This window comes from Leptodactylus fuscus, chromosome 8, assembly GCF_031893055.1.
Source record: "Leptodactylus fuscus isolate aLepFus1 chromosome 8, aLepFus1.hap2, whole genome shotgun sequence".
Taxonomy (NCBI): domain Eukaryota; kingdom Metazoa; phylum Chordata; class Amphibia; order Anura; family Leptodactylidae; genus Leptodactylus; species Leptodactylus fuscus.
Window position 1 is genome coordinate 86,953,043 of NC_134272.1, and position 26,631 is coordinate 86,979,673.

The 26,631-nt window shown below is 40.8% G+C and overlaps 1 protein-coding gene across 1 annotated transcript; it reads right to left on the reverse strand.

Moving 5' to 3' along the window:
* Positions 1 to 2,907: 2,907 nt before the first annotated feature.
* On the reverse strand, positions 2,908 to 26,611 carry ACMSD (aminocarboxymuconate semialdehyde decarboxylase). Its single transcript, XM_075285664.1, has 10 exons — positions 26,465 to 26,611; positions 18,423 to 18,467; positions 12,699 to 12,795; positions 11,691 to 11,740; positions 8,478 to 8,714; positions 7,719 to 7,812; positions 5,779 to 5,874; positions 5,194 to 5,366; positions 4,624 to 4,722; positions 2,908 to 3,461 (listed from the first exon to the last, which is right to left on the reverse strand). The coding sequence occupies exons 1-10, from the start codon at positions 26,519 to 26,521 to the stop codon at positions 3,399 to 3,401; spliced, it is 1,011 nt and encodes a 336-aa protein (XP_075141765.1). The 5' UTR covers positions 26,522 to 26,611; the 3' UTR covers positions 2,908 to 3,398.
* Between the last annotated feature and the right edge of the window lie 20 nt (positions 26,612 to 26,631).

Genomic DNA, 26,631 nt, shown 5'->3' on the forward strand with positions numbered 1-26,631 from the left:
CTTAAAGATATAGGCTAGCGAATACAAGCTTGTATGGTTGCAGAAAGATACAGTGCACAGTGTTACAGTGCAATAAGATAAGAATAAAAGAATAGAAACAGGATTTTAATATCCAGTTGGGTCTCTGGAGTTCACCTCATAAAATCCAGGGCACAGTCCTTTAGAGTCCAAAAGTCTTAGGTGGTAAGGGTTTGACTAATTTGTAATAACCCATAATATTAACCCTATAGTATCCCATCAGGTGCACCTGTGTAGTAGTAGTAGTTCTTTGTACATGTCCTATGCATAACCAAACATTTCATTAAAGTTGCACCATTGTTTGATTGTTTGCCCTGAATCGATCAATTCAATGACTTCTAAAATGTGTGAAAACTTTTTAGAGTTGGTCCTTTCGCATGAAGCAAAGTGCAGACATCCCGGAGCCAGTTCTTTGCAGACCTCTTGTCCCCTTGCACTGAATTTCCATTAATTAGGGGTTTCTAATTCAGATGTTTGGCTTGCTTGCAACATCTTTTAATAGGATAGATAGCAGTTTCCTTTCAGTACTTTTCGATTTTTTTGCATACAATAGATAAAACTGTTTGCTCCTTCTTGATGTCTTGTAACAAGGTGCATGAATATGCAGGGTCAGGTAGTGGCAGTGGTGAAGGCCTCAGGCCCTGTGTAATAGGAATGAATAGCTCATACAGGTGGAAATGAAGGATTTGCAGGGCAGTTTGGTAAATTTAATGGACTTTTCCAACATCTAATGTGAATGTCCATCACCTATCAGTGTATATACAGGAGAGCGATATTATAAAATAATTACTTGAGATATTGAATAATCCTACCATATTTGTCAATTCACATTTGAGCACGTCTTTCTTTCTTTCTTTCTTTCTTTCTTTCTTTCTTTCTTTCTTTCTTTCTTTCTTTCTTTCTCATAAAACGTTGAATCACTGTATACTTGACATAAGAAGGATCCTGAAATATCCACTTTATACGTGGCTGTGCTATTCTGCCTATCAAGTAGCAAAAAAGTCAATGGTACCGCACACTCTAAAATTATATGTGGTGCTAGCGAAAAAAGGTCCTTCGACCCAAATATACTAGTGAAAATAGATTTTGCTGCACACACTGTTTTGTGATCAAAGGAATATAGAGATTTATTTTACAATATAGTTAACGCCTTTTGACACAATGCAAAATATTGGCATAGAAAGACAGGCTAGATCAATTGGATATGACGTTTCGGTCCTTAGACCTTCATCAGACGCGATCTAGTGTGGTAGCAGGATCAGTATAAGTGTCAAGGCATAGTCCTAGATGCATAAATATAATCATAGTTTGGGATAGCAAGGTGATGGAGTGTAGTAAACTTAATCCTTGTCATCATAGTTAATTATACATACAGCTACACCACGAGTGCTATTACAGACCACCCAAACTGAATGTACTAGGGCTTAATAGCTTTTTTCACTAGCCCAGTAATCATCCCTGTGGTATATACCGTCTTCTGCCGACGTAATATAGGCAGCGTGTTTTAATAGGTGAATGTTTTGAGTGGAGATATGATGGAGGTCATTTAGCTTTATATTGACTTCTTTCTTGCAGCTTGAAACAATAATTACCTGGCTATAGTGAGGTTAGACAGGGATATATACATGGGTGTGCACTGCACGTTGAATTACAACAGTTGCTGCCACCCTGGTCTACCAACAAAGCAACACAATATTACTCAACACAAGCGTTTTTTATTCTATTCACTTAGATTATAGGGTTACGTACCCTGAATAAAGGAATATATTTTAATAGTTCACTGATATTTGTTGGATTTAATACAAGCTGTGGACGGCACTTGGTTACTACCGTTTGTTCCAACTCCCAGAAAAAGAAGCGAAGTGCTCATTCTTCAGGCTGAGTCGCCTCATGATTTGGCCTGAAGACACTCCCTCCTCGGACTAGGCCCATGCATAGGGCCTAATCCAGAGCAGAGTGTGCAGTTGGATGCCGTTGCAGTGCACCGACTTTCAGTCGCGGCTACCCGGTTTTTGTATTAGAACTTGCCTCAAGTTCGAGGCCTCTGCCTCACGTTCCAATCCAAAAAACCCTGTTGCAGAAATGCAGCTTTTTTTTGTTGTAGATTTTGTTGTGTTTTTTTTTTGAGCCAAAGCCAGTAGTGGAATGAGAAGATGAAAGAAGTATAAGAACTTCATAGATATTTCCCATTACTTTTTTAGCCACTCCAATGTTTGGCTCAAAAAACTGCAGCAAAATCTGCAACAAAAGAAGCTCTCTTCAGAAGCTTTCTGCAGCGCGGGGCCTCAGCCTTACTCTGGTATCTATTTATGTTGTCTGTGCCTCCTTGTTACATATTGTGCACACATGATAGTTAGTTTAGATTTTCCTTATTTTTAACCCCTTTCCATCGCAGGCATTTTGCGATTTTCCTTATTGATTCCTCGCCTTCCTAGCCCCATACATTAAGGGCCATACGTGGGCTTAATGTTTGTGGGACAAATTATACTTTGTCATGTTGTCATATAATATCCCATACAATGTACTGGAAAGCTGGGAAAAAATCAGAATGGGGTGAAATTGGAGAAAAACTGCATTTGTGCGACTTTTCTCCAGGCTGCGTTTTTACGGCGTTCACAAAATAAGACGTCACCTGTATTCTATGGGTCAGTACCATTCCAGGGAGACCAAACTTGTTTCGTTTTTTTTGTTTTAACCCTTTAAGAAGACAAACTTTGCAAAAAAAAAAAAAAAAAGACAAATTCCTGGAGTCACCCTATAACTTTTTTATAGTTCCCTGTATGGGGGAATCTTTTTTTTTTTTTTGCAGGAACATTTTTAGGGAAATGTCTATTGCTTTGATTGCTTTAAAAAAAAAAAAAAAGAAAAAAAAGAAGAGTAATCGTTTATTTTTGTCAATTAGCCAAATGCAAATTGAACGAATCGAATTGCATTGTTGACTTCTGCCCTTTGATCATCCATCAGTTCTTCCCCATACACTTGCTGATCACTTTGGACACTTTTTTTCTAGAATTGAGGCGTTTTTGACAAGATTTACCTTTGTCTTTTGTTCGTTCGCTTTGCATTTTGTTAAATGACAAAAAACAAACAAACCATTGACCCATTTGTTTCTATTCTGCCGCACCTGCACACTTCTTTATCTTGTAAATCTCGGTTTCAATCTTATTATTGTTTGCACAACAAAACTTATAAAGGAAATTTGTGAGAAAAAATCCACCAGGTTAAAGGTCTGGTTTCATAGCCTCAGGAATCTTCCCGAATATCAGAATATGCCAGGGGTTATCCATGATGTAGCAGAGCCGAGTCTGGCACATCATATCTTGGTATCTGAGTTATGTATCTAAGCTGCAGGTCGCCATCATGTAAGAAAGCGTCCGGAGTCATAGAAAATTTCTTCTGTCAAGTCCAAGGAAACTCAATGCGTTCTCAGCCAAGAGCTTGTCCTGAAAATACCAATAAAAATATAACAAATATATTAAGAATAGGAATAAAAAGAGCAGCGACAGCGCTATATAGATTTTACGGTTTGGTGCGAAAAGTTGGCGTCAATGGAGATCCTCACGCTATAGGCAGATGCCCTCCATGGGCGCAGCGTAAGGCTGTTTTTGCAGAGCCCTGGAGGTGCCAGTAAATTGGAATTACCCCAAGAAATGACTCCATTTTGTAGGGGCAATTTTCGGGTCTCTGGCGTCCAAAAACCAACAATTTAAATCTGTGCCCCAAAAGCCACATAGCGCCCTTCACGTCTGCGCCCTGCTGCGTATGTATGGCATATGTTGTACCGAGTGTAACGTACTGAATTGCCTGTAAAGCAGAATCTGCAAACAAGTCTGGAAAATAAATTAATCCAACATTTTGGGATTAAAAATGCTCATTGTACCCCTGGATAAATTCCTTCAGGGGTGTAGTTTTCAAAATGGGATCATGTGTCAGGAGATTCCACCTTACTGGCATTTCAGGAGCTCTGCAAAGGTGCAATGGCATCCAATAACCAAACAGTCTAAGTCTGTGCTCCAAAAACCAGATAGCACGCCTTCTGCGCCCAGCTGTGCCCAAACAGCAATTTATACCCAGGTATGACTTTAAGTCCGTTATCCTGGGTACAGCAGTGTCATATATGGGGCAAAAACTGCAGCTTGGGCACCGAGCAGGGCGCAGAAGGGAAGGAGCGCTATGCGGCTTTTGGAGCGCAGATTAGATGTTTGCTATCTGGACGCCATGCCATGTTTGCAGAGCCTCTTAGGTGCCATTAAAGTGGAATACCCTAAGGAGTGACCCCATTTTGAAAACTGCACCCCACAAAATTGCAATGAAAAATTGCAATAAAGTGTTTTCGCCAAGTTTTTTTTCCCACATTGCAAATAAGCACAAAAATATCTCAGAACTCTGCTCTGTGAGTAAGGAAGGGGCAGGAAGGGATGGACTGCAATGGGGGAGCAGCAAATGTGAAAGGGCAGGAGATTCTGATAACATGGCCGTTCAGTGTATGTTATATGTTCCTCTAATACTGTAATATATCATGTACATAATTCACCTCTATCGATAAATTCCGGATTATCAGATCATCACTGCTATTTTGATCATGAATAGAATAGAATCCATTACCTTTAGTTTACCATCAAAGTCTTTCATAGACTCAATCAGTAGTCCGGGGTTCTGTTCTCCTAGGGGGAAGGGATAGTCCGTGCCTAGCAGGACTCTGTCCTATATGTAAAATAGAAAAAGCACACACATATAATATAATATATATATACATTCCATAGCTGTTGGTCTGTTTTATAGCATATTTACTGGGTGATATGCACATTTTGTGTCTGTGCTGTACGCCAGTCTGTATGTATGTATTGGTGTTCCAGAGGATGCAGTACTGATTAGAGATGAGCGAGTAGTTAAATATTCGATATTCGTTTCGAGTAGCCCCTCAATATTCGACTACTCGAATCGAATATCGAATCCTATTATAGTCTATGGGGGGAAAATGCTCGTTTCAGGAGTAGGCAACATTTAATCATTCATTCATTCCCACTTATCAGAAGGATAGGGGCCCCTTCTCCCCTGTTGGCGACTAGGTATGCATGTGGCTTTATCCATTGTAGTTTTTGTGCATATGTGTTTGGATTGGTCGCAGGTTTCGTGCGATTTTTCAGTCATGTCTTACAATGTCCAGTAACTCACCTCTCCTATAATGTCTACAAGCAGTTCTAAGGATCGAGGATCATGTACCAAAGAGTCGGTGTAGAAAGCCCCGAGGTACTTCTGCGGGGGCACTGTATTGTAAAGGGCACAGAGATCAGGGCGCACATTGAAGCCGTGGTTAATGCGACCAACCGTGAATGGGAAGGCGCCACCTACAAAACACGAAAATGTATTAAAGTCCATATTTCCATTGCCGTCCATGCTGGAGCATTGATACCGGAGACTGGACAATGCTTACAAGGTGCGTATTTTCTTTATTACTCTCAGTTTTTTTTTAGACCAGGGGCTCCAGATTAGCTGCATTGTTTAATGGGGCTCTGAAATCCCCCCATGTGGCATCGCTATGATAGTCAGCCTTACCCGCAGCCCAGTGCAAAAGTTTAATAAGTGCCCCCCCCCATCACTGCCACTTAGACATACCCGACCCGAACAAATTACAATGCCCTCTAAGTGGCCCATTGGAGGACCAGAACAATGAATAGGCGCCGACAACCTCCAGCACTCCGACTACCTCAACCTAGCAAAAAAGTTTGCCTACGTCTGCACTAACACCAGGTGACTTACCTCCATGAGCAAAGCAGACTTTAAGTTTTGGAAACTTCTCGAATATCCCGCCCATAATCATACAGCAGATGGCAGTAGTGGTCTCCGCCGGCATACCTAGCACAAAGCAGCGCACAGCTGGGTTATGGCATCAAAAGTTTAGTTGCAGATTATTTACAAAAATACCGCCACCTCTGTGTACAGGTTGTATATGGTATTGCTTCTCAGCCTCAATCACATCTAAGGAGCTGAACTGTAATACCAGGGGCAACCTTTGGACAGGGGTGGTGCTGTTTATGAAGAAAGCAGCTATGTGTTTCTATAGGGATTCTTATATTGTTGTGGTATTTATCGCAGTCTATGCTGGTAAAACGATATTAGACAAGTCTGGAGAATAGTGTGACCGTATTCAGACCTAGAATAAGTAATATAGTGCAGTGCTAGGCCGGGGGGTTGTATACCTTCCCTCTAAATATAAAGGGGTACATCTCTGTCATCACAGCATTAGATATAGATAAGGTCCTCTCCTGGAGCCAAAATCTGGGCAAGAAGGTTTGCTGGGCCAGCCCGATCCTTAAAGGTGTTGTGCAAGACCCCTTGAGCTTTGGATACTGATGATCTGTTCACTGGATAGGTCGTCAATATCTGATCGGGGCAGAGTCGGACGGGGACCCTGCGCTGATCAGCTGATCTGGCTGTCTCGGGGCGCCATAAACTGTATACACGGTATACGGCTGGAAACAGGGATGAAAGTTGCAGATCCAGACCCCACTGCTACAGCGTGGATAGGGCATTAGTATACAAAATACTGGGGGCATGGACAAGCCTTTTAAGTGCTGATGCCATATAACATGTAATGCGACCCTGCAGTCAGGAGTTCAAAACTGATATGTACAGTATATATATTTCATAATGTAACAATATATGTATACATGGCCCATAATGTAACAATGTATGTCCTCTAATATAATGTAACAATATATGTATGTCCTGTGATATAATGTAACAATATATGTCCTGTAATACAATGTAACAATGTATATCCTATAATATAATGTAACAATGTATGTCCTGTAATATAATGTAACAATGTATGTCCTGTAATATAATGTAACAATGTATGCATGTCATGTAATATAATGTAACAATGTATGTATGTCATGTAATATAATGTAACAATATATATATGTCCTGTAATATAATGTAACAATGTATGTATGTCCTGTGATATAATGTAACAATATATGTCCTGTAATATAATGTAACAATATATGTCCTGTAATATAATGTAACAATATATGTATGTCCTGTGATATAATGTAACAATATATGTCCTGTAATATAATGTAACAATGTATGTCCTGTGATATAATGTAACAATATATGTCCTGTAATACAATGTAACAATATATGTCCTGTAATATAATGTAACAATATATGTATGTCCTGTGATATAATGTAACAATATATGTCCTGTAATACAATGTAACAATATATGTCCTGTAATATAATGTAACAATATATGTCCTGTAATATAATGTAACAATATATGTCCTGTAATATAATGTAACAATATATGTATGTCCTGTGATATAATGTAACAATATATGTCCTGTAATATAATGTAACAATATATGTATGTCCTGTGATATAATGTAACAATATATGTCCTGTAATATAATGTAACAATATATGTCCTGTAATATAATGTAACAATATATGTATGTCCTGTGATATAATGTAACAATATATGTCCTGTGATATAATTAGCCACTAATACACCCCATGCATAAACAGGAAAGCAGCAGGAGAGGTAAAGAGTAGATTTTGTGACACATTTGGTTATTTTGTCCTACCAGGTAACTTAGTCCCATGGCACTAGTCTTATTCTTCGCTACCCAGCATTGTAAGTGTTAACAGACAATAAACAACCACAAAACCTAATAGCTACAAATACTAACCTACCAGCCAGGGGAGCCAGTACTTAGACATCCTGCCATCCATCTGCATGTCCCAGGGGTGAACAAAAACAGAGCAATCTAATTCTTCTGCAGCCTGAAACAGATATAGCCATATACAGTATATATATATTTGTCAGAACTATTATAATAGTGAATTTTTACAAGAGGTGATTGCTGATTTTTACCACTAGATGTCGCTGTTGCTATGTGGAAAAATACACAAGAGGCGCTGTAAAATAAAACCCTTTAGCAAGTGTGACCCCTAGAGGTAGAATGGCAGTACTGCAATGTATAAAGTGAGCAGAAAAGATAGCAATACTAACACCTTGTACTGAATAGATAAGTGGCAGATTATTACTATAGCTTAAAGGGACGACCTAGGATTAAAAAGGTCACCATTTTATTTTTTTTTGCCTAAAAGATTTTCTTAGATTTATTTATTAATGACTTAAGAAAGGTCATCCATATGTGACTGGTGGGGTTCTGACACCTGAGACCAAGCACAAGACCACATACAGTGCTTGGTGTTGCAGCTCAGCCCCAGTTACTTGAATGGGACTGAGCTGCTGCTGTACCATGTGACCGAACATGAACAAAGTGTAGTCTTTATACAGTGCAGTCATTTAACACAGAAAATGTATATTCACCCAGAATGCAATGCAGAAGGTAGTAATGCATGATGGGAGGTCAGCTATGGTGATAGCAGGGTGTCTGTCGACAAGCTGTTGACAGTGTTTTTTAGTTACGAGTATTACTTACTGCATATATCGGGTAGAGTTCTGTTGAGTCAAGTTCCCACTGATTTATATGAGATCCAATCTGAACTCCGGGGAATCCCAACTCCTTCACACAGCGATGCATTTCTTGCACTGCCAGATCCGGACTTTGCATTGGTAGCGTTCCAAGCCCAACAAATCTCTTTGGATGTTTCCTGACCACTGCTGCCAAGTCATCATTGATAAATCGGGAGAGGTCTAAGGTGTCTTGTGGCTTAGCCTGGAAAAAAGAGCCCAGAGTGCTGAAACTAACATCTGTCTCCTTAAAGCTCACAAATTATAGTGAATGTTATTGTCAGTGGAACTAGAAAATCACCCCGGACCTGCAGATAGATAGGTTATTGTCACCAGACCCCAGCATATTACCCCAGCCCTGCAGATAGATAGGTTACTGTCACCAGAACCAGCAGATCACTCAGCCCTGCAGATAGATAGGTTACTGTCACCAGAACCAGCATATCACCCCAGCCCTGCAGATAGATAGGTTACTGTCACCAGAACCAGCATATCACCCCAGTCCTGCAGATAGATAGGTTACTGACACCAGAACCAGCATATCACCCCAGCCCTGCAGATAGATAGGTTACTGTCACCAGAACCAGCATATCACCCCAGCCCTGCAGATAGATAGGTTACTGTCACCAGAACCAGCATATCACCCCAGCCCTGCAGATAGATAGGTTACTGTCACCAGACCCAGCATATCACCCCAGCCCTGCAGATAGATAGGTTACTGTCACCAGAACCAGCATATCACCCCAGCCCTGCAGATAGATAGGTTAGTGTCACCAGAACCAGCATATCACCCCAGTCCTGCAGATAGATAGGTTACTGTCACCAGAACCAGCATATCACCCCAGTCCTGCAGATAGATAGGTTACTGTCACCAGAACCAGCATATCACCCCAGCCCTGCAGATAGATAGGTTACTGTCACCAGACCCAGCATATCACCCCAGTCCTGCAGATAGATAGGTTACTGTCACCAGACCCAGCATATCACCCCAGCCCTGCAGATAGATAGGTTACTGTCACCAGAACCAGCATATCACCCCAGCCCTGCAGATAGATAGGTTACTGTCACCAGACCCAGCATATCACCACAGCCCTGCAGATAGATAGGTTACTGTCACCAGAACCAGCATATCACCACAGCCCTGCAGATAGATAGGTTACTGTCACCAGAGCCAGCATATCACCCCAGCCCTGCAGATAGATAGGTTAGTGTCACCAGAACCAGCATATCACCCCAGCCCTGCAGATAGATAGGTTAGTGTCACCAGAACCAGCATATCACCCCAGTCCTGCAGATAGATAGGTTACTGTCACCAGAACTAGCATATCACCCCAGCCCTGCAGATAGATAGGTTACTGTCACCAGAACCAGCATATCATTTGTTCTAAATATTTTGGTGTTTATAACAGCCATTTCAGTTTGATATATCTAATAACTGATAGACACAGTAATATTTCAGGATTGAAATGAGGTTTATTGTACTAACAGAAAATGTGCAATATGCATTAAACCAAAATTTGACTGGTGCAAAAATATGGGCACCTCAACAGAAAAGTGACATTAATATTTAGTAGATCCTCCTTTTGCAAAGATAACAGCCTCTAGTCGCTTCCTGTAGCTTTTAATCAGTTCCTGGATCCTGGATGAAGGGATTTTGGATCATTCCTCTTTACAAAACAATTCAAGTTCAGTTAAGTTAGATGGTCGCCGAGCATGGACAGCCCGCTTCAGATCATCCCACAGATGTTCAATGATATTCAGGTCTGGGGACTGGGATGGCCATTCCAGAACATTGTAATTGTTCCTCTGGATGAATTCCTGAGTCGATTTGGAGCGGTGTTTTGGATCATTGTCTTGCTGAAATATCCATCCCCGGCGTAACTTCAACTTCATCACTGATTCTTGAACATTAATCTGAAGAATCTGCTGATACTGAGTGGAATCCATGCGACCCTCAACTTTAACAAGATTCCCGGTGCCGGCATTGGCCACACAGCCCCAAAGCATGATGGAACCTCCACCAAATTTTACAGTGGGTAGCATGTGTTTTTCTTGTAATGCTGTTTTTTTTGGACGCCATGCATAATGCCTTTTTGTATGACCAAACAACTCAATCTTTGTTTCATCAGTCCACAGGAACTTCTTCCAAAATGAAGCTGCCTTGTCCAAATGTGCTTTTTCATACCTCAGGCAACTCTATTTGTGGCGTACGTGCAGAAACGGCTTCTTTCTCATCACTCTCCCATACAGCTTCTCCTTGTGCAAAGTGCGCTGTATTTTTGACCGATGCACAGTGACACCATCTGCAGCAAGATGATGCTGCAGCTCTTTGGAGGTGATCTGTGGATTGTCCTTGACTGTTCTCACCATTCTTCTTCTCTGCCTTTCTGATATTTTTCTTGGCCTGCCACTTCTGGACTTAACAAGAACTGTCCCTGTGGTCTTCCATTTCCTTACTATGTTCCTCACAGTGGAAACTGACAAGTTAAATCTCTGAGACAACTTTTTGTATCCTTCCCCTGAACAACTATGTTGGACAATCTTTGTTTTCAGATCATTTGAGAGTTGTTTTGAGTAGCCCATGATGCCACTCTTCAGAGGAGATTCAAATAGTAGAACAACTTGCAATTGGCCACCTTAAATACCTTTTCTCATGATTGGATACATCTGGCTATGAAGTTCAAAGCTTAGTGAGGTTACAAAACCAATTTTGTGCTTCAGTAAGTCAGTAAAAAGTAGTTAGGAGTATTCAAATCAATAAAATGATAAGGGTGCCCATACTTTTGCACCAGTCAAATTTTGGTTTAATGCATATTGCACATTTTCTGTTAGTACAATAAACCTCATTTCAATCCTGAAATATTACTGTGTCCATCAGTTATTAGATATATCAAACTGAAATGGCTGCTGCAAACACCAAAATATTTAGAACTAAAAATGATTAAGATTAATAGGGGTGCCCAAACTTTTTCATAGGACTGTAGATCGGTTACTGTCACCAGAACCAGCATATCACCCCAGTCCTGCAGATAGATCGGTTAGTGTCACCAGACCCAGCATATCACCCCAGTCCTGCAGATAGATAGGTTACTGTTACCAGAACCAGCATATAACCTACATAAAAAACATAGGGATATATTTTCTATCTGGTAATTTTGTGAATAGCAATAACAAGACTTACCCAATAACTGAACATTACAGGGACGGTGGACAGAACTTGTACAGACACCCCTGTTCAAGATAAAAATATTCATTTTTTTATCTGAATAATATTAAAGTTAATGTACTCTCCTTCTCCTATATTTTTCAATATGGCACATCCCAAAAAAGCTTCCAAAAGTGTCGGCCACCACAGCCAGTGCTTTTACCTGAATGTGATCCTGCCTATGATGCCCCAATGTAAACAAACCCGTGATGCCCTTATCTGATCACATCTATGTTGTCCATACTTGATAATAGATTGGTGCAAGGGTAAGGTGTCCGGCCCCCATGATCTCATATTGAGGAGAATGAACAAGGTTACTAAAACAAGTCTCCTTTCTTCCAAAATAGCACCACTTCTGCCCACAGGTTGTATATGGTATTGCAGTTCATCCTCATTCACTTCAATGGAGTTCACCTGAACACCAGGCAAATTCCATTGACAGACATCAATGAAAGAAGGCAGACCTGTTTTAATCCTGGCTCGCTCCTTAAATGAACTATCCTAAGGATTAGGTCATTAATTTTGGGTCTTGAACAGCCTCTATAAGCAGAAAATAACATACTATAGTCTACTATATTTGTTGTGTTCAGGGTTTTGCAGTGAATTTGTTTGATATGAGGAATAAAATTGTAAGAATATTCATATAAATGTTGTAGTTTTTACAATGGCCAGAAGAGCACAAAGAATAAGCTGCCATTCTCTGTATTTCCCTGCTCAGATTTGCTCAGCTTTGCTGTGTTTACTGGTTTAGGGTCAGCAGAGTCATCTCATTCTCATTACATTGTATATAGTTATAGATGACAGTTCTGCTGCATTGCTGGAGGCTGATAGGGCAGAGCCCTAAAACTAAGCAATATATACACAGAGAAGGTAGATACATATGCAGATGCCATAAATCACACCCCTGCTATACAGTCTGTACAGGAAGGAAATATACTCCTCAAAAAATTGTGCCCTCCATGCACAATAAAACAGTCTCTCTACCTGACTGATCCATCTCATTTAACCGGACGTCTGGATCCCAACAGTTAGACTGAACAACTCTGAAAACCTTTCCGTCCTTCAGCATTTTTGCCTCTTCCTATGGAAAGAAAGAGGTTAAATATATTAGGTAACATAAAGGAGAGTATAACATAAGAATAATTATAAAATCAATTTGAGTCACTTTCGTTATTCTGAGTTACATTCTGTATTATACTCCAGAGCTGTGCTCACTATTCTGCTGGTACAGTCACTGTGTACATACATTACATTACTTATCCTGTATTATACTCCAGAGCTGCGCTCACTATTCTGCTGGTATAGTCACTGTGTACATACATTACATTACTTATCCTGTATTATACTCCAGAGCTGCGCTCACTATTCTGCTGGTACAGTCACTGTGTACATACATTACATTACTTATCCTGTATTATACTCCAGAGCTGCGCTCACTATTCTGCTGGTGCAGTCACTGTGTACATACATTACATTACTTATCTTGTATTATACTCCAGAACTGTGCTCACTATTCTGCTGGTACAGTCACTGTTTACATACATTGCATTACTTATCCTGTATTATACTCCAGAGCTGCACTCACTATTCTGCTGGTGCAGTCACTGTGTACATACATTACATTACTTATCCTGTATTATACTCCAGAGCTGCGCTCACTATTCTGCTGGTGCAGTCACTGTGTACATACATTACATTACTTATCCTGTATTATACTCCAGAGCTGCGCTCACTATTCTGCTGGTGCAGTCACTGTGTACATACATTACATTACTTATCCTGTACTGATCCTGAGTTACATCCTGTATTATTCTCCAGAGCTGCACTAGATAGTGTATATACATTGTGACTCCACAAGCAGAATAGTGAGTCCAGCTCTGGAGATATTAGATTGAGAGATGTCTCATCATCCCTATACAGTTTTTGTATCAGGAGTTAGAAACTTCATGCTACAGCTTTGTAGAGAGTTCAGCAATTCTGGAGCAATAGTAATTCTGCACCTATGAGATGAGTCTCATCATTCTCTCACCTTCACTCCTACACCGCGTCCTATAACATGATTTATAAGAAGCTGACAACGCTGCAGGTATAATACAATCTCCTGCTCTCTGCGGAGTACATACCCATAGCCCGGGCTCTTATAATACAGATTGATGACACTTCACATCTACGAGGCCTCAAGTAAACTCCATGTAGTCAAAATATTTCACACTTATAAGCTACATCTAATGTAGGGGAAATTTAACGATACTTTAATTATCTAATATGTAATTCTATGTGGGAACAGAAGCTAAATTAAGAATTCTGATGGTGTTTTGAGCCAAAGCCAGGAGTGGATTGAGCAGATGGGAGAAATATAAGAACTTCCTAGATGTTTCCCATTCCCTTTGTAGCCATTCTTGGCTTTGGCTTAAAAAATCTACAACGTGGAGCCTCAGCCTAAAGGACTTTTCCAGGACTTATTAATTCTTAATTCATAGGATAGGTCAACAATTAAAAAGTTGTGTGAAACCATCATTAACAGATCAGCTGATTGAAGTGTAAGCTCAGTCCCATTCAAGTGAAAGGGATGAGCTGCAATACCAAGCATAGCCACTATACATTGTATGGCACTGTGTTTAGTAAGCAGTGAGGAAGTCTCAGCATTCGCCCACAATGCAGCTTCTTCCAACAGTTGTTTGGCAGGGGGCCGGGTGGTGAATCCCCACCAATTTTTCATTGATGGCCTATTCTAAGGATTGGTCATCAATTATTAATCCGTGAAAGCCCCTTTAATGGTGTTGTCCATGAATGAAAACATTTGGCTGATATGTTATGGACTCAGCCCCTCCCCTATACAGTGTTGGCCAAAAGTATTGGCACCCCTGCAATTCTGTCAGATAATTCTCATGTTCTTCCAGAAAATGATTGCAATCACAAATTCTTTGGTATTTTCTTCATTTAATTTCTCTTCAATGGAAATTCACAAAAAGAATTGTCAAAAAGCCAAATTGTATATAATTCCACAGCAAACATAAAAGGGAGTGGACAAAAGTATTGGCACTGTTTGAAAAATCATGTGATGCTTCTCTAATTTGTGTAATTAACAGCACCTGTTACTTACCTGAGGCACCTAACAGGTGGTGGCAATAACTAAATCACACTTGCAGCCAGGTGAAATGGATTAAAGTTGACTCCACCTCTGTCCTGTGTCCTTGTGTGACCACATTGAGCATGGAGAAAAGAAAGAAGACCAAAGAACTGTCTGAGGACTTGAGAAGCAAAATTGTGAGGAAGCATGAGCAATCTCAAGGCTACAAGTCCATCTCCAAAGACCTGAATGTTCCTGTGTCTACCGTGCGCAATGTCATCAGGAAGTGTAAAGCCCATGGCCCTGTGGCTAACCTCCCGAGATGTGGACGCAAAAGAAACATTGACGAGAGATTTCACCGCAAGATTGTGCGGATGGTGGATAAAGAACCTCAACTAACATCCAATACTACTACTACTATAATAATACTCCTATGTACTACTGCTCATCTCCATTAAAGTGGACGGGGTCAGGCTGCAATATCACACACAACCTGTAGACAGGTTTGGCGCTGTTTTGAAAAAAATAGCCATGATATTCTAGTCTAGGAAACTCTCTTTATAAAGGACTTTTTACCACTTCTACCAACTGCAAGTCATTGCATCATTTAGTAGACTCCACTCCGGTGATTTTGGCATAGTTGAATTTTTTTTCTCTATTCCCCACCGTTCCTGAGCAATCAGTTGTTAGTTTCAGCACAGTTATGGTCTCTGCTGTCTTTCTGTTCCCATTATACCTATTGGGAAACTGCCAACGCAATGGTTTTAGAAACCGCAACTTTTACCCCGCGCGTATTATTCTGCACTATGTGGCTAGAATCCCATTCGCTAGGCAGAGACACTGCAGTGTCCGCTGCATCCAAACTGCGGTGTTTACGTCAAGCAGGACCCCCGGCCTAAAAGTCGAGTTTTCTTAAAAGCAAACAAAGAAAAAACCCTCCATGGAGTTGGTAAAAAGAACATTTTCATTAGGTCAAGAGGCTGAATTTCTGGAAACAAAGCTGCCGGGGTGCTGCTGGTATCTGAGAGGAGCACAAAGAAAGCAAAATCAAAGGCCTATTTATAGCGCACCCTCTGACCTAGATTTACTGCAATCCACACTTAAGGATGAGAAGACCATGATACGGGGGAAAAGAATCGACCGCAACGCAGTCCTAAAGCTCGTACCTCATGCTAGTCACTGATCAAGGGAGGAAAAGTTCATTATTATGTGAAATTCTCAGAGCTGTGTGATCAGAGAGAAAGAGATAAAAAGCAGGACGTGCGATATTAAGGTTATGGCCCCACATCGTGAAACGCAGCTAAAAAAAAACACTGCAGGAAAAAAACTGTTTTTTTTTCCTGCAGCGTGTTTTCGTTCTGTTTTTTTAAAAAAATTTGTACAGAAAATGTTTGCAATTCTGCAACTAAAGTTATTATTTTCCAAAAACCTACACGTTTCCAAAAACTCAGCTTTTCTGTAGCTCTTTTCTTCTGCAAGGTGTGAATGATATTTAAAAAACATGTTGCATTTTTTTTCCCACTTTGTTTCAGCATTGTGGGGCTTAGCCTTTGCCTTGTGGAAAAGCAGCATTTTTTTGCTGCAGATGTTGCTGAGCCTAAGCAAAGTGTGACCTGAGCAGGTAGAAGTATAAAAGTCTGCTATATATTTCCTTTTCCTTTTGTGGCAACTTTTGGGTTTGGCTCAAAAAACGCAGAAAAATCTGCAGCAAAAAAAAGTTTTAGCCTTAAAAATTTATTCATATTATATTGATATTGACATAAAAAGACCCAGTACTAAGTTATAAGGGAAGGATGGACATTGTGACCATTGCCTGTGAATATCACTCCCATCATACATCAGGATATAGTTGTTTTGCCCTGGGAAGAAGTTTACCAAAAGTGTCTTTACAAATAAATGTGGTGTGAGTAAATAATACAGCTATAATACAGCCCTGTGATAAAGCATCAACTCCAGATACAGTGTTTCAATATTCTTATCTGTATTGGCCCATTCTTATCTGCCACTGCCAGACTGACTACACAAGGCAAAGGTGATAAAATCTGCACAATTTACCTGTCTATTCCCCAGCTCAGTGATGATTCCTGTGCAGAGGAAGTAGCTAACTACTAAGCTAACTACTAAGTCTCATGTCTGTGACTTATCTTAATGTCATTACACTGTAGATGCCCCTTGTGGAGCCTGCAGAGCTAATTTATATCAATTAGCAAAGCTAATTCAATCTAAAGCAAAGCTAATTGGATCAACATAAGAGAAAACTAAATCAAACTTGTATAATACTACTCCTATGTACAAGAATATAACTACTATAATACTGCTCCTATGTACAAGAATATAACTACTATAATACTGCTCCTATGTACAAGAATATAACTACTATAATACTACCTCCTATGTACAAGAATATAACTACTATAATACTACTCCTATGTACAAGAATATAACTACTATAATACTACTCCTATGTACAAGAATATAACTACTATAATACTGCTCCTATGTACAAGAATATAACTACTATAATACTGCTCCTATGTACAAGAATATAACTACTATAATACTACTCCTATATACTAGAATATAACTACTATAATACTACCTCCTATGTACAAGAATATAACTACTATAATACTACCTCCTATGTACAAGAATATAACTACTATAATACTGCTCCTATGTACAAGAATATAACTACTATAATACTGCTCCTATGTACAAGAATATAACTACTATAATACTACTCCTATGTACAAGAATATAACTACTATAATACTACTCCTATGTACAAGAATATAACTACTATAATACTGCCCCTATGTACAAGAATATAACTACTATAATACTACTCCTATATAGTATAATATAACTACTATAATACTACTCCTATGTACAAGAATATAACTACTATAATACTACTCCTATGTATAAGAATATAACTACTATAATACTACCTCCTATGTACAAGAATATAACTACTATAATACTACTCCTATGTACAAGAATATAACTACTATAATACTGCTCCTATGTACAAGAATATAACTACTATAATACTACTCCTATGTACAAGAATATAACTACTATAATACTACCTCCTATGTACAAGAATATAACTACTATAACATGTAAGAGATCTCTTCTTCAGAGGTTTCCAGGAGCCGTTGCGCTGACCTTCTATCAGATAATTATCAGTAATAATTCTGTATTCCTCCATAATACCAGGACTGGTTCATTCTCGGATGTCTCCTGGTGTCTATACGTTGCTATACTGCGGGTGTATTGACCAGTATCTGGCGGGATTGTCCTCGTGAGGATATTTATATATAACCGAAATCCACGACATGGTTACTATGACAACCCTCGTCTTCAATGTCTCAGCACCTGAATCTTATTATGGCGGCTCCTTCTCTCGTACAATGGACCCGTTTGTCATAATAAAGTGCCGCAGGTACCTTGTGATTTCTTACAATATAATCTAGGCTCCCTCTATACGTCACATTGTGGAAGTTTATAATGACACCCGGTTACTTGCAGCGAGTGCACCCCCTCCTACAGAAAATGAAAAGATGTGAAAATCCTGACATAGGTGTGAACAGAGTCTTAGAAGAAAAAAGTAATGAAAATAATATTTAACAAACCTTGCATGAATGTTGCATCTGGACCCATCCGCCATAGCCGTATTTCTGAAGGAAGAAGAAATCAATGTTGATATTATATTGGATGAATTCTTTTTATACTCTACACATGGTAACAATCCCTCTAATCTGAGATCTCATAATCTCGCCATTCCAATATTTGTATACAGGTTTGGGAGATATTCCCATTGGATTCGCCACCATTACGAAGTAGATTGCGTGCAGGTAGACGGGCCTACACTATGTATGGTAAAGCCGGGTTCGCGCAGGGGTTTTTTGGACTGGATTTTGATGCTGAGGCCGCCTCATGTCGCTTCTTTTTTCCGCGAGCGGGAACAAACCGCTCGCGGAAAAAGGAACCCATTGAATTCAATGGGAGGCGGTTTTTTGAACCGGATTCAGACACCTTTACCTCAGCTTCCTACTGTCTATTTGATGGCAGGTATACTGTATACCTACACTAATGATCTTCATAGCTAATGGTTCCTGGAGGATTGTTAGAGAGACACAAGGGGGCGCACTAGGCTACGATACTGTAATACGAGGGGCCCCTAGCTGGTCCTGCGCAGGGGCCCTGAGCTCTCGGTGTCTGCCACAACTCTAAACATGACTCTTATTTTAGGGACAGTAAATCATTATCTCTCCATGTGCGAAAATCGTTCTCTAAGTGTCTGCTCTTCAGCTAATACACGGCCATATTGATTTCCCATACGCGCCGCTGCTTATCATCCATGTATCTAAATAGGACATTGATCTGAGCGACTAATTCAATTGTCTCTTCACGTATTCACCAAATCAAGCTCAAGAGTTTTACGTTTAGTTACGTTTTTTAAATAAAGTTTATTGATAATTTTGAATTAAAAAAATTTAAAAAAAGTTGTGACTGGTTGCTATGGGTGACGAGGCCTAATTTTTCTTTGACAGTTTTGATGCCTTACTTTTTTGGTGTTAGATTTTTATTAAAAACTTCGAAAATGTGGCAACTGTGGTTCTCTGTATGGTTGATGACTATTGGCCCCAATGATCTGACATTTTTGGGCAAAAATAAATAAGGCAACCCAAACTTACATACGAGGACTGCTGGCCCGATGCTTGTGCCCAGTACCCAGTACATCGATGCCCCCGTCCTTCTCCCAGTGCTGCCCCCCAGCTCTCCTTACATCTGCCCCGTATCCTCTCCCCGCTACATGACTAGGCCTCACTTCAGGCCTCACTTCACAATCTGGCCATTCACGGTCAGGAGGAAAGACGCACGCACTGGAAGCCATGGCCAATACCGAGACCAGAGACCGTAAGGAAACACATCGGGGCTCAATCCAGGCCCTGAAACGGACGCGCTGACCATAGTAACGGGGAGCTACGGTGAGCCGGAAGGACAAACTTCCTGCAGCGTCTGGCGACTAACTAGTAGTTTTGGTTAGTATTTACAGTGAGGCCTAGTCGTGTGGCATGGAGGGTACGGGGCAGATGTAAGGAGAGCTGGGGGCAGCACTGGGAGGAGGATGGGGGCATTGATGTACTGGGTACTAGAGACAAGGCGCAAGCATCAGGCCAGCAGTCCACAGATGTAATTCCTGATACTGAACTGCTGACTGCTGTCCCGATGCTGGTGCTGAACTGCGCTGCTGGCCCGAAAACGGAAGGGTACCGAACACGTCTCCAATATCAGATTAGTGAGGGTCCAACACCCAGCACCCCCATTGATCAGCTGTTTTCAGCAACTGATACATAGAGAATGGAGCAGGAAGTGGACAGCGCCGTTCTCTGCGTAGTGGCCAGACCAGGTACTGCAGATCAGCTCCTATCCTTTTGAATGGAAGCAAGGCTGCAGTATTTTAGTTCAGCCACCACAGAGAACAACGCTGTCTGCTTCCTGCACTGTATTAACTGCTGAGAAATACTATATATAGACTCTAATGGGGTCTGCCAGGTTTCTGCCCAAAAAAATGCAGAGAGAAAAGCCCTGCTTGTCTGTAGCGGTCTCCCCATGGACCACGTCAAATATAATGTTCAACATTTCTGTAAAGATGCCGATAGACACATCACCATTGCCGCTCACTGTGTCCGATATGATGGGGATCTGGTTAATGATTACTATAGGTGAAAGTATATGGATCCTGCTGTTTACTGTGCCTGGCTCTGCAGCTCTGGAGTGAAGGTCACCTTATCCTCTTCATTAATATTTGAAGAGCTAAGAAAGTCAGGGGCGGTGTACGTCTCACTGCAAATGACTGTCCCCCGTGCAATGTATCGATCTGTTAACAAGGCGCTCCGATCCATGGATCCCCAGAGGTGGGATGGCGATATGACTTACAATAACTCTATTACCATTAGCCACTGAGGTTACTATTGATCTGTATCCTTGTGAGGGGTGTGTATACTTTTGCAACCGGTTACTTTTATGGCCTCTAAAATAAAATAGAGGCATCTTTACAAAAAGCCATGATTTTAAGGGGGTGCCCGTTTTTTTTGTTTTTTTTTCATTTTTATGGTCGTAAATATCTGATCAGTCATTGACCATGGGAGCAAGGCTGCAATAGTGGCCGCTACACAGGGCACAAAGCTTCATTCTTGGCTCTCTGTATGGTTGATGACTATTGGCCCCAATGATCTGACATTTTTGGGCAAAAATAAATAAATTTTGCACAACTGCTTTAAATATCTTCTGCCCTTTTGTATAATTCTATGCAAAGAAATAAATCAATCATATTTTACTTCTGCAGATTTTGGGGCTTTTGGAATTGGAATCATTAGTTAAAGAAAAAGTTGTGAATGTGAATTTATATGCAGTAATATATGCTGCATATAGAAAAAAAAATCACATTCCTATCTGTGTGAGATTTCCATTTTCTTATAGGTAGAACTGCAATCTTGGAAGCATATGAAAGCTTAGACTCCCAGGGACCATGCACATGACTGTGGAGTGTGCAAGTAATTTAAAATGGCATGAATGACACATGGATAGATATAAATATATATATATATATATATATATATATATATATATATATATATGTGGCAGTGTGCATGAAGCCTAAGATTTCATATGACACCAGAACCACTGTTCATGGAGGTAAAGGATAGCTATTTGAAGTGACCCTTCCCTCCGGCAACTGGTACATCTGTACATACATCTGTTCAGGCAATCCACAATGAACATGGAACTGGCATCTCTTAGCTAGAATTTTGCTACGGAGTTTATATTACAAAATTGTTCACCAAACACCTCCCTATAAAATTGCAAACAAAGGGGAAACAGTTACCCACCAGAAGTTTTGCCCTTTAAAGGGATCCTATCATTTAAACTCAATTTTTTTTCTCCCTAACATGTAGGAATAGTCTTAAGGAAGGCTATTCTTCTCCTACCTTTAGATGTCTTCTCCGGGCCGCCGTTTGGTATATAATCCAGTTTTCATCGGTATGCAAATGAGTTCTCTTGATCCACTGGGGGTGTCCCCAATGCTGTGAGAGAACTCTCCAGCGCCGCCTCCATCTTCTTCAGGAACAGGTCCAGTATTGTAAGGGGCCATTTTCTTGCGGCTGGCAGGCATGCGCTTTGCCCTAGAAGTTTGAAGCCAACCCCCAGAAGAAGACGCGAAGAAGACCCGTTCCTGAAGAAGATGCAGGCGGCGCTGGAGAGTTCTCTCGCAGCATTTTTTAAGGTTATTTCTACATGATAGGCAGAAAAAATTGAGTTTAAATGATAGGATCCCTTTAAACTGGACATACTTGCTGCAGAGCAGCTGCTGCGGACACTTGCCCATGTAGACAATCCCTTATAATAATACACTATAAAATGCTGATTAGTTATTTGTTGTATTTGCAGGGTTTATAACCGGGCATGAACTCTGCTGAGTCACTTGGAAAGTTCACAAGTGAAAGTTTTCTCTGCTTCCTAGTTAAACAGTAATGATGACCTGTGACAAATCAATAAAGTTTCTGTTATTCTGTGACCTCAACTGTTCTCCAACTTTAACTTTTTTTTTTTATTCCCATTTAAGACAAAGGAAGCTTCAGGCTGAGGCTCCACATTGCGGAAAAGTTGCTTTTTACGCCTCCTCTTCAAAATCAGGAGTGGATTTATCAGACGGGAGAAGTATAAAGGCTTCCTAAATATTTCCTATTCTTTCTGTAGCCACTGCTGGGTTTGGCAAAAAAATAAACAACTCAGCAAAATCTGCAATGTGGGACTTTAGCCTAAAGTAGGATCTCTGGTTTAACGTCAGTTGTGCCAAGTAGCAGAGATCTAATTTTACTGACACAGAATTTGGTGACCCAGGCCATCCTGAAAGGTCATTAAGCCCTTGTCAAATATCTATTGATTTTATGCATCTGGGCAGTCGGCATAGAACTCTGCAGGGACATACTGGTAGACTCTTGCAGAGTTTGCAGTTGCAGGAGTGGGAAGAGCAACAGCCTGACCATTGCTGCCTTCTCTTTAGGGAATCTATCACCATGCCTCCCTCTTCCAACAATGTATGTACAGCTATAGAAGTCGCTATGCTGCAGCTCCCTCCTAGCCCACTGGGCACGCATTAAAAAGCGGTTAGCTAAGAAAACACGCGGACCCGATAGACTATAATGGGGTCCATGTGGTTTCTGCACAAAACATGCAAAGGGAAAAGTGCTGCTTGCACTAGTCTATGAGATCCCTGGGTTTCCATATGTAACTGCTTTATACGGTAAGACCCCACCTAGCAGACAGCAGCAAATATGCGCTGCGGGAGAAACCATTGCAGCAACAAATTGTGGTTTTTCTTGCAGCACTTTTCACAAAGTCTACAGAGATTTCCTCTGCGGACTTTCTGCTTCCATTACACCTATAGGGAAACCACCACCATTTCTGTAAGTATAATTGACATGATGCGATTTCCAAAACCGCGGCAGTCCATAGTGGCATGTTCATTGCGCAAATTTTTATGCAATGTGTGGATGCGATTCCCTACTTTGCAGGGACTCTCAAACAATACGCTTACGTCACATAGAGCCCCGACTTTAAACAGACAGTGTTTCCATCTTTCGGGTCCCTATGTGGTCCTGAAGGATGGAAACCCGAACGCTAGAGTGAACCTAGCGTAACACATCCATCACAGGTTTTACCCCTGCCCGCAACATAAAACTGCACCACCTGCACCTATTTTGCACTTTTTGCTATTAGAAAGAAATGCGTCATGCCTCCCCCTTTTTTTTTCATTCTAAAACTTAATGAATATATTTTTTAAAGATAATAATACAAAAAAAAAACCAAAACATATGGGTCTGTTTGCTTGGACCTAACTTTACCATCGATGTGAATGAGTTCTTAAAAAAAAAAAAAATCAGCCGCAAAGGACAGTCGTATGAATAAAGCTTTAGTGAATAGGTTAATGGGCACATTTCTGTGTCAGATAACTGGTGTCATCCTCAAGGTCTGGGGTAAATGTGCCTTTCTGTCTGTTCTTTATGAGCAACCAAACGACTGGACCAAATTTTGGTACACACATACATCAGGTGTCTGGGAAGGATTTAGACCGGTCCCAACTCTCTTGGATGTACCGTTCCAGAGATACAGTATTCCCAAAACAATGACCTACATTAGCCAATACAAACCTGCAAGTCTTTCGCTCATATTCCAACTGCTATACACACGTTCACTTCACATGCGCAATCCAACACTGATATCCAAGCTGAGATACACACATCAGAGAATTAGATACACAGCTCAGCACACATAGAGGACTAGATACACAGCTCAGCACACAGTATCACACATCAGAGGAATTAGATGCACAGCTCAGCACACATCAGAGGATCAGATACACAGCTCAGCACACATAGAGGACTAGATACACAGCTCAGCACACAGTATCACACATCAGAGGATTAGATACAAAGCTCAGGACAGTATCACAAATCAGAGGATTAGATACACAGCTCAGCACATATAGAGGACTAGATACACAGCTCAGCACACAGTATCACACATCAGTGGAATTAGATGTACAGCTCAGCACACATCAGAGGATTAGATACACAGCTCAGGACACATCAGAGAATCAGATACAGAGCTCAGCACACATAGAGGATTAGATACACAGCTCAGCACAGTATCACACAATAGGAGATTAGATGCACAGCTCAGCACACATCAGGAGATTAGATACACAGCTCAGCACACATAGAGGATTAGAGACATAGCTCAGGACAGTATCACACATCAGGAGATTAGATACACAGCTCAGCACACATCAAAGGATTAGATACACAGCTCAGGACAGTATCACACATCAGGAGATTAGATACACAGCTCAGCACACATCAGAGGATTAGATACACAGCTCAGAACAGTATCACACATCAGATTAGATACACAGCTCAGCACACATCAGAGGATTAGATACACAGCTCAGGACAGTATCACACATCAGGAGATTAGATACACAGCTCAGCACACATCAGAGGATTAGATACACAGCTCAGGACAGTATCACACATCAGGAGATTAGATACACAGCTCAGCACACATCAGGAGATTAGATACACAGCTCAGCACACAGTATTACACATCAGAGGATTAGATACAAAGCTCAGGACAGTATCACAAATCAGAGGATTAGATACACAGCTCAGCACATATAGAGGACTAGATACACAGCTCAGCACACAGTATCACACATCAGAGGAATTAGATGTACAGCTCAGCACACATCAGAGGATTAGATACACAGCTCAGGACACATCAGAGAATCAGATACAGAGCTCAGCACACATAGAGGATTAGATACACAGCTCAGCACAGTATCACACAATAGGAGATTAGATGCACAGCTCAGCACACATCAGGAGATTAGATACACAGCTCAGCACACATAGAGGATTAGATACATAGCTCAGGACAGTATCACACATCAGGAGATTAGATACACAGCTCAGCACACATCAGAGGATTAGATACACAGCTCAGGACAGTATCACACATCAGGAGATTAGATACACAGCTCAGCACACATCAGAGGATTAGATACACAGCTCAGGACAGTATCACACATCAGGAGATTAGATACACAGCTCAGCACACATCAGAGGATTAGATACACAGCTCAGGACAGTATCACACATCAGGAGATTAGATACACAGCTCAGCACACATCAGAGGATTAGATACACAGCTCAGGACAGTATCACACATCAGGAGATTAGATACACAGCTCAGCACACATCAGAGGATTAGATACACAGCTCAGGACAGTATCACACATCAGGAGATTAGATACACAGCTCAGCACACATCAGGAGATTAGATACACAGCTCAGCACACAGTATTACACATCAGAGCTTTACTCCAGGTTTCCATAACAACCCAGCCATTTTTCTTCACTGCTGTAAGTCAGTTTGAAAGGGGCAGGGCGCTGTGGATGATGCTGTTACACATGGTCACATACACACAGCTTTACTCCAGGTCTCCATAACAATCAATCGCAGGTTTTTCATTGATATCCAAACTGAGACACACATGATCACATGACACACATAAACGATATACAAAATACACCAGTGCAAAACTGGGCAATTGTTATGGAGCCACGACACAAAGAAAAAATGAAATATACCCATGTGAAGCCGCGTCCTCCTGCGAGTAATTTCTATATGCACCTGGAACTATCCTGCATATACAGCCACTATATACAGTGTGAATATAGCCTTGTCCTGTGGTCATGTTAGTCTTCCATCTGTGCTCTCTTATACAGTATGTAGGCCGTGTGCCTATAGCTCGGTTTACAAGCTGTATACAAAAGACAATATATATATTTTTTTTTAATCAGGACGACATACATCACTTTTTATGATAGAGAAAATTACACTGGAGCAGTAAAAATGAAGTGGTTGCAAAAGTGAACATACCCTTTAAGACAAAATAGTGGGTATATCAGCCGTCCTGATGCCACAAGGAGCTGTGCGACCAGATCCCATCAGAGCAGCTACATCCTTGCCTGTATAACCGTAATACATCTACATACCTAGATCATGTTGGTCTATGATACGTGCGGCGTCTTTACACAGTTACCTGTTTGAGGTCAGGCCAGTCCTTGGGGAGAATATGACTGTGAATATCTATTTTCATGGTGTCAGAATTGCAGCTACTGTATCCACTAATAATCCCAATTATTGCTGCCGTTATGTGACGATTTCCACGTACTCTGATACTTTGTAGCAAAAATACAAGTACACACC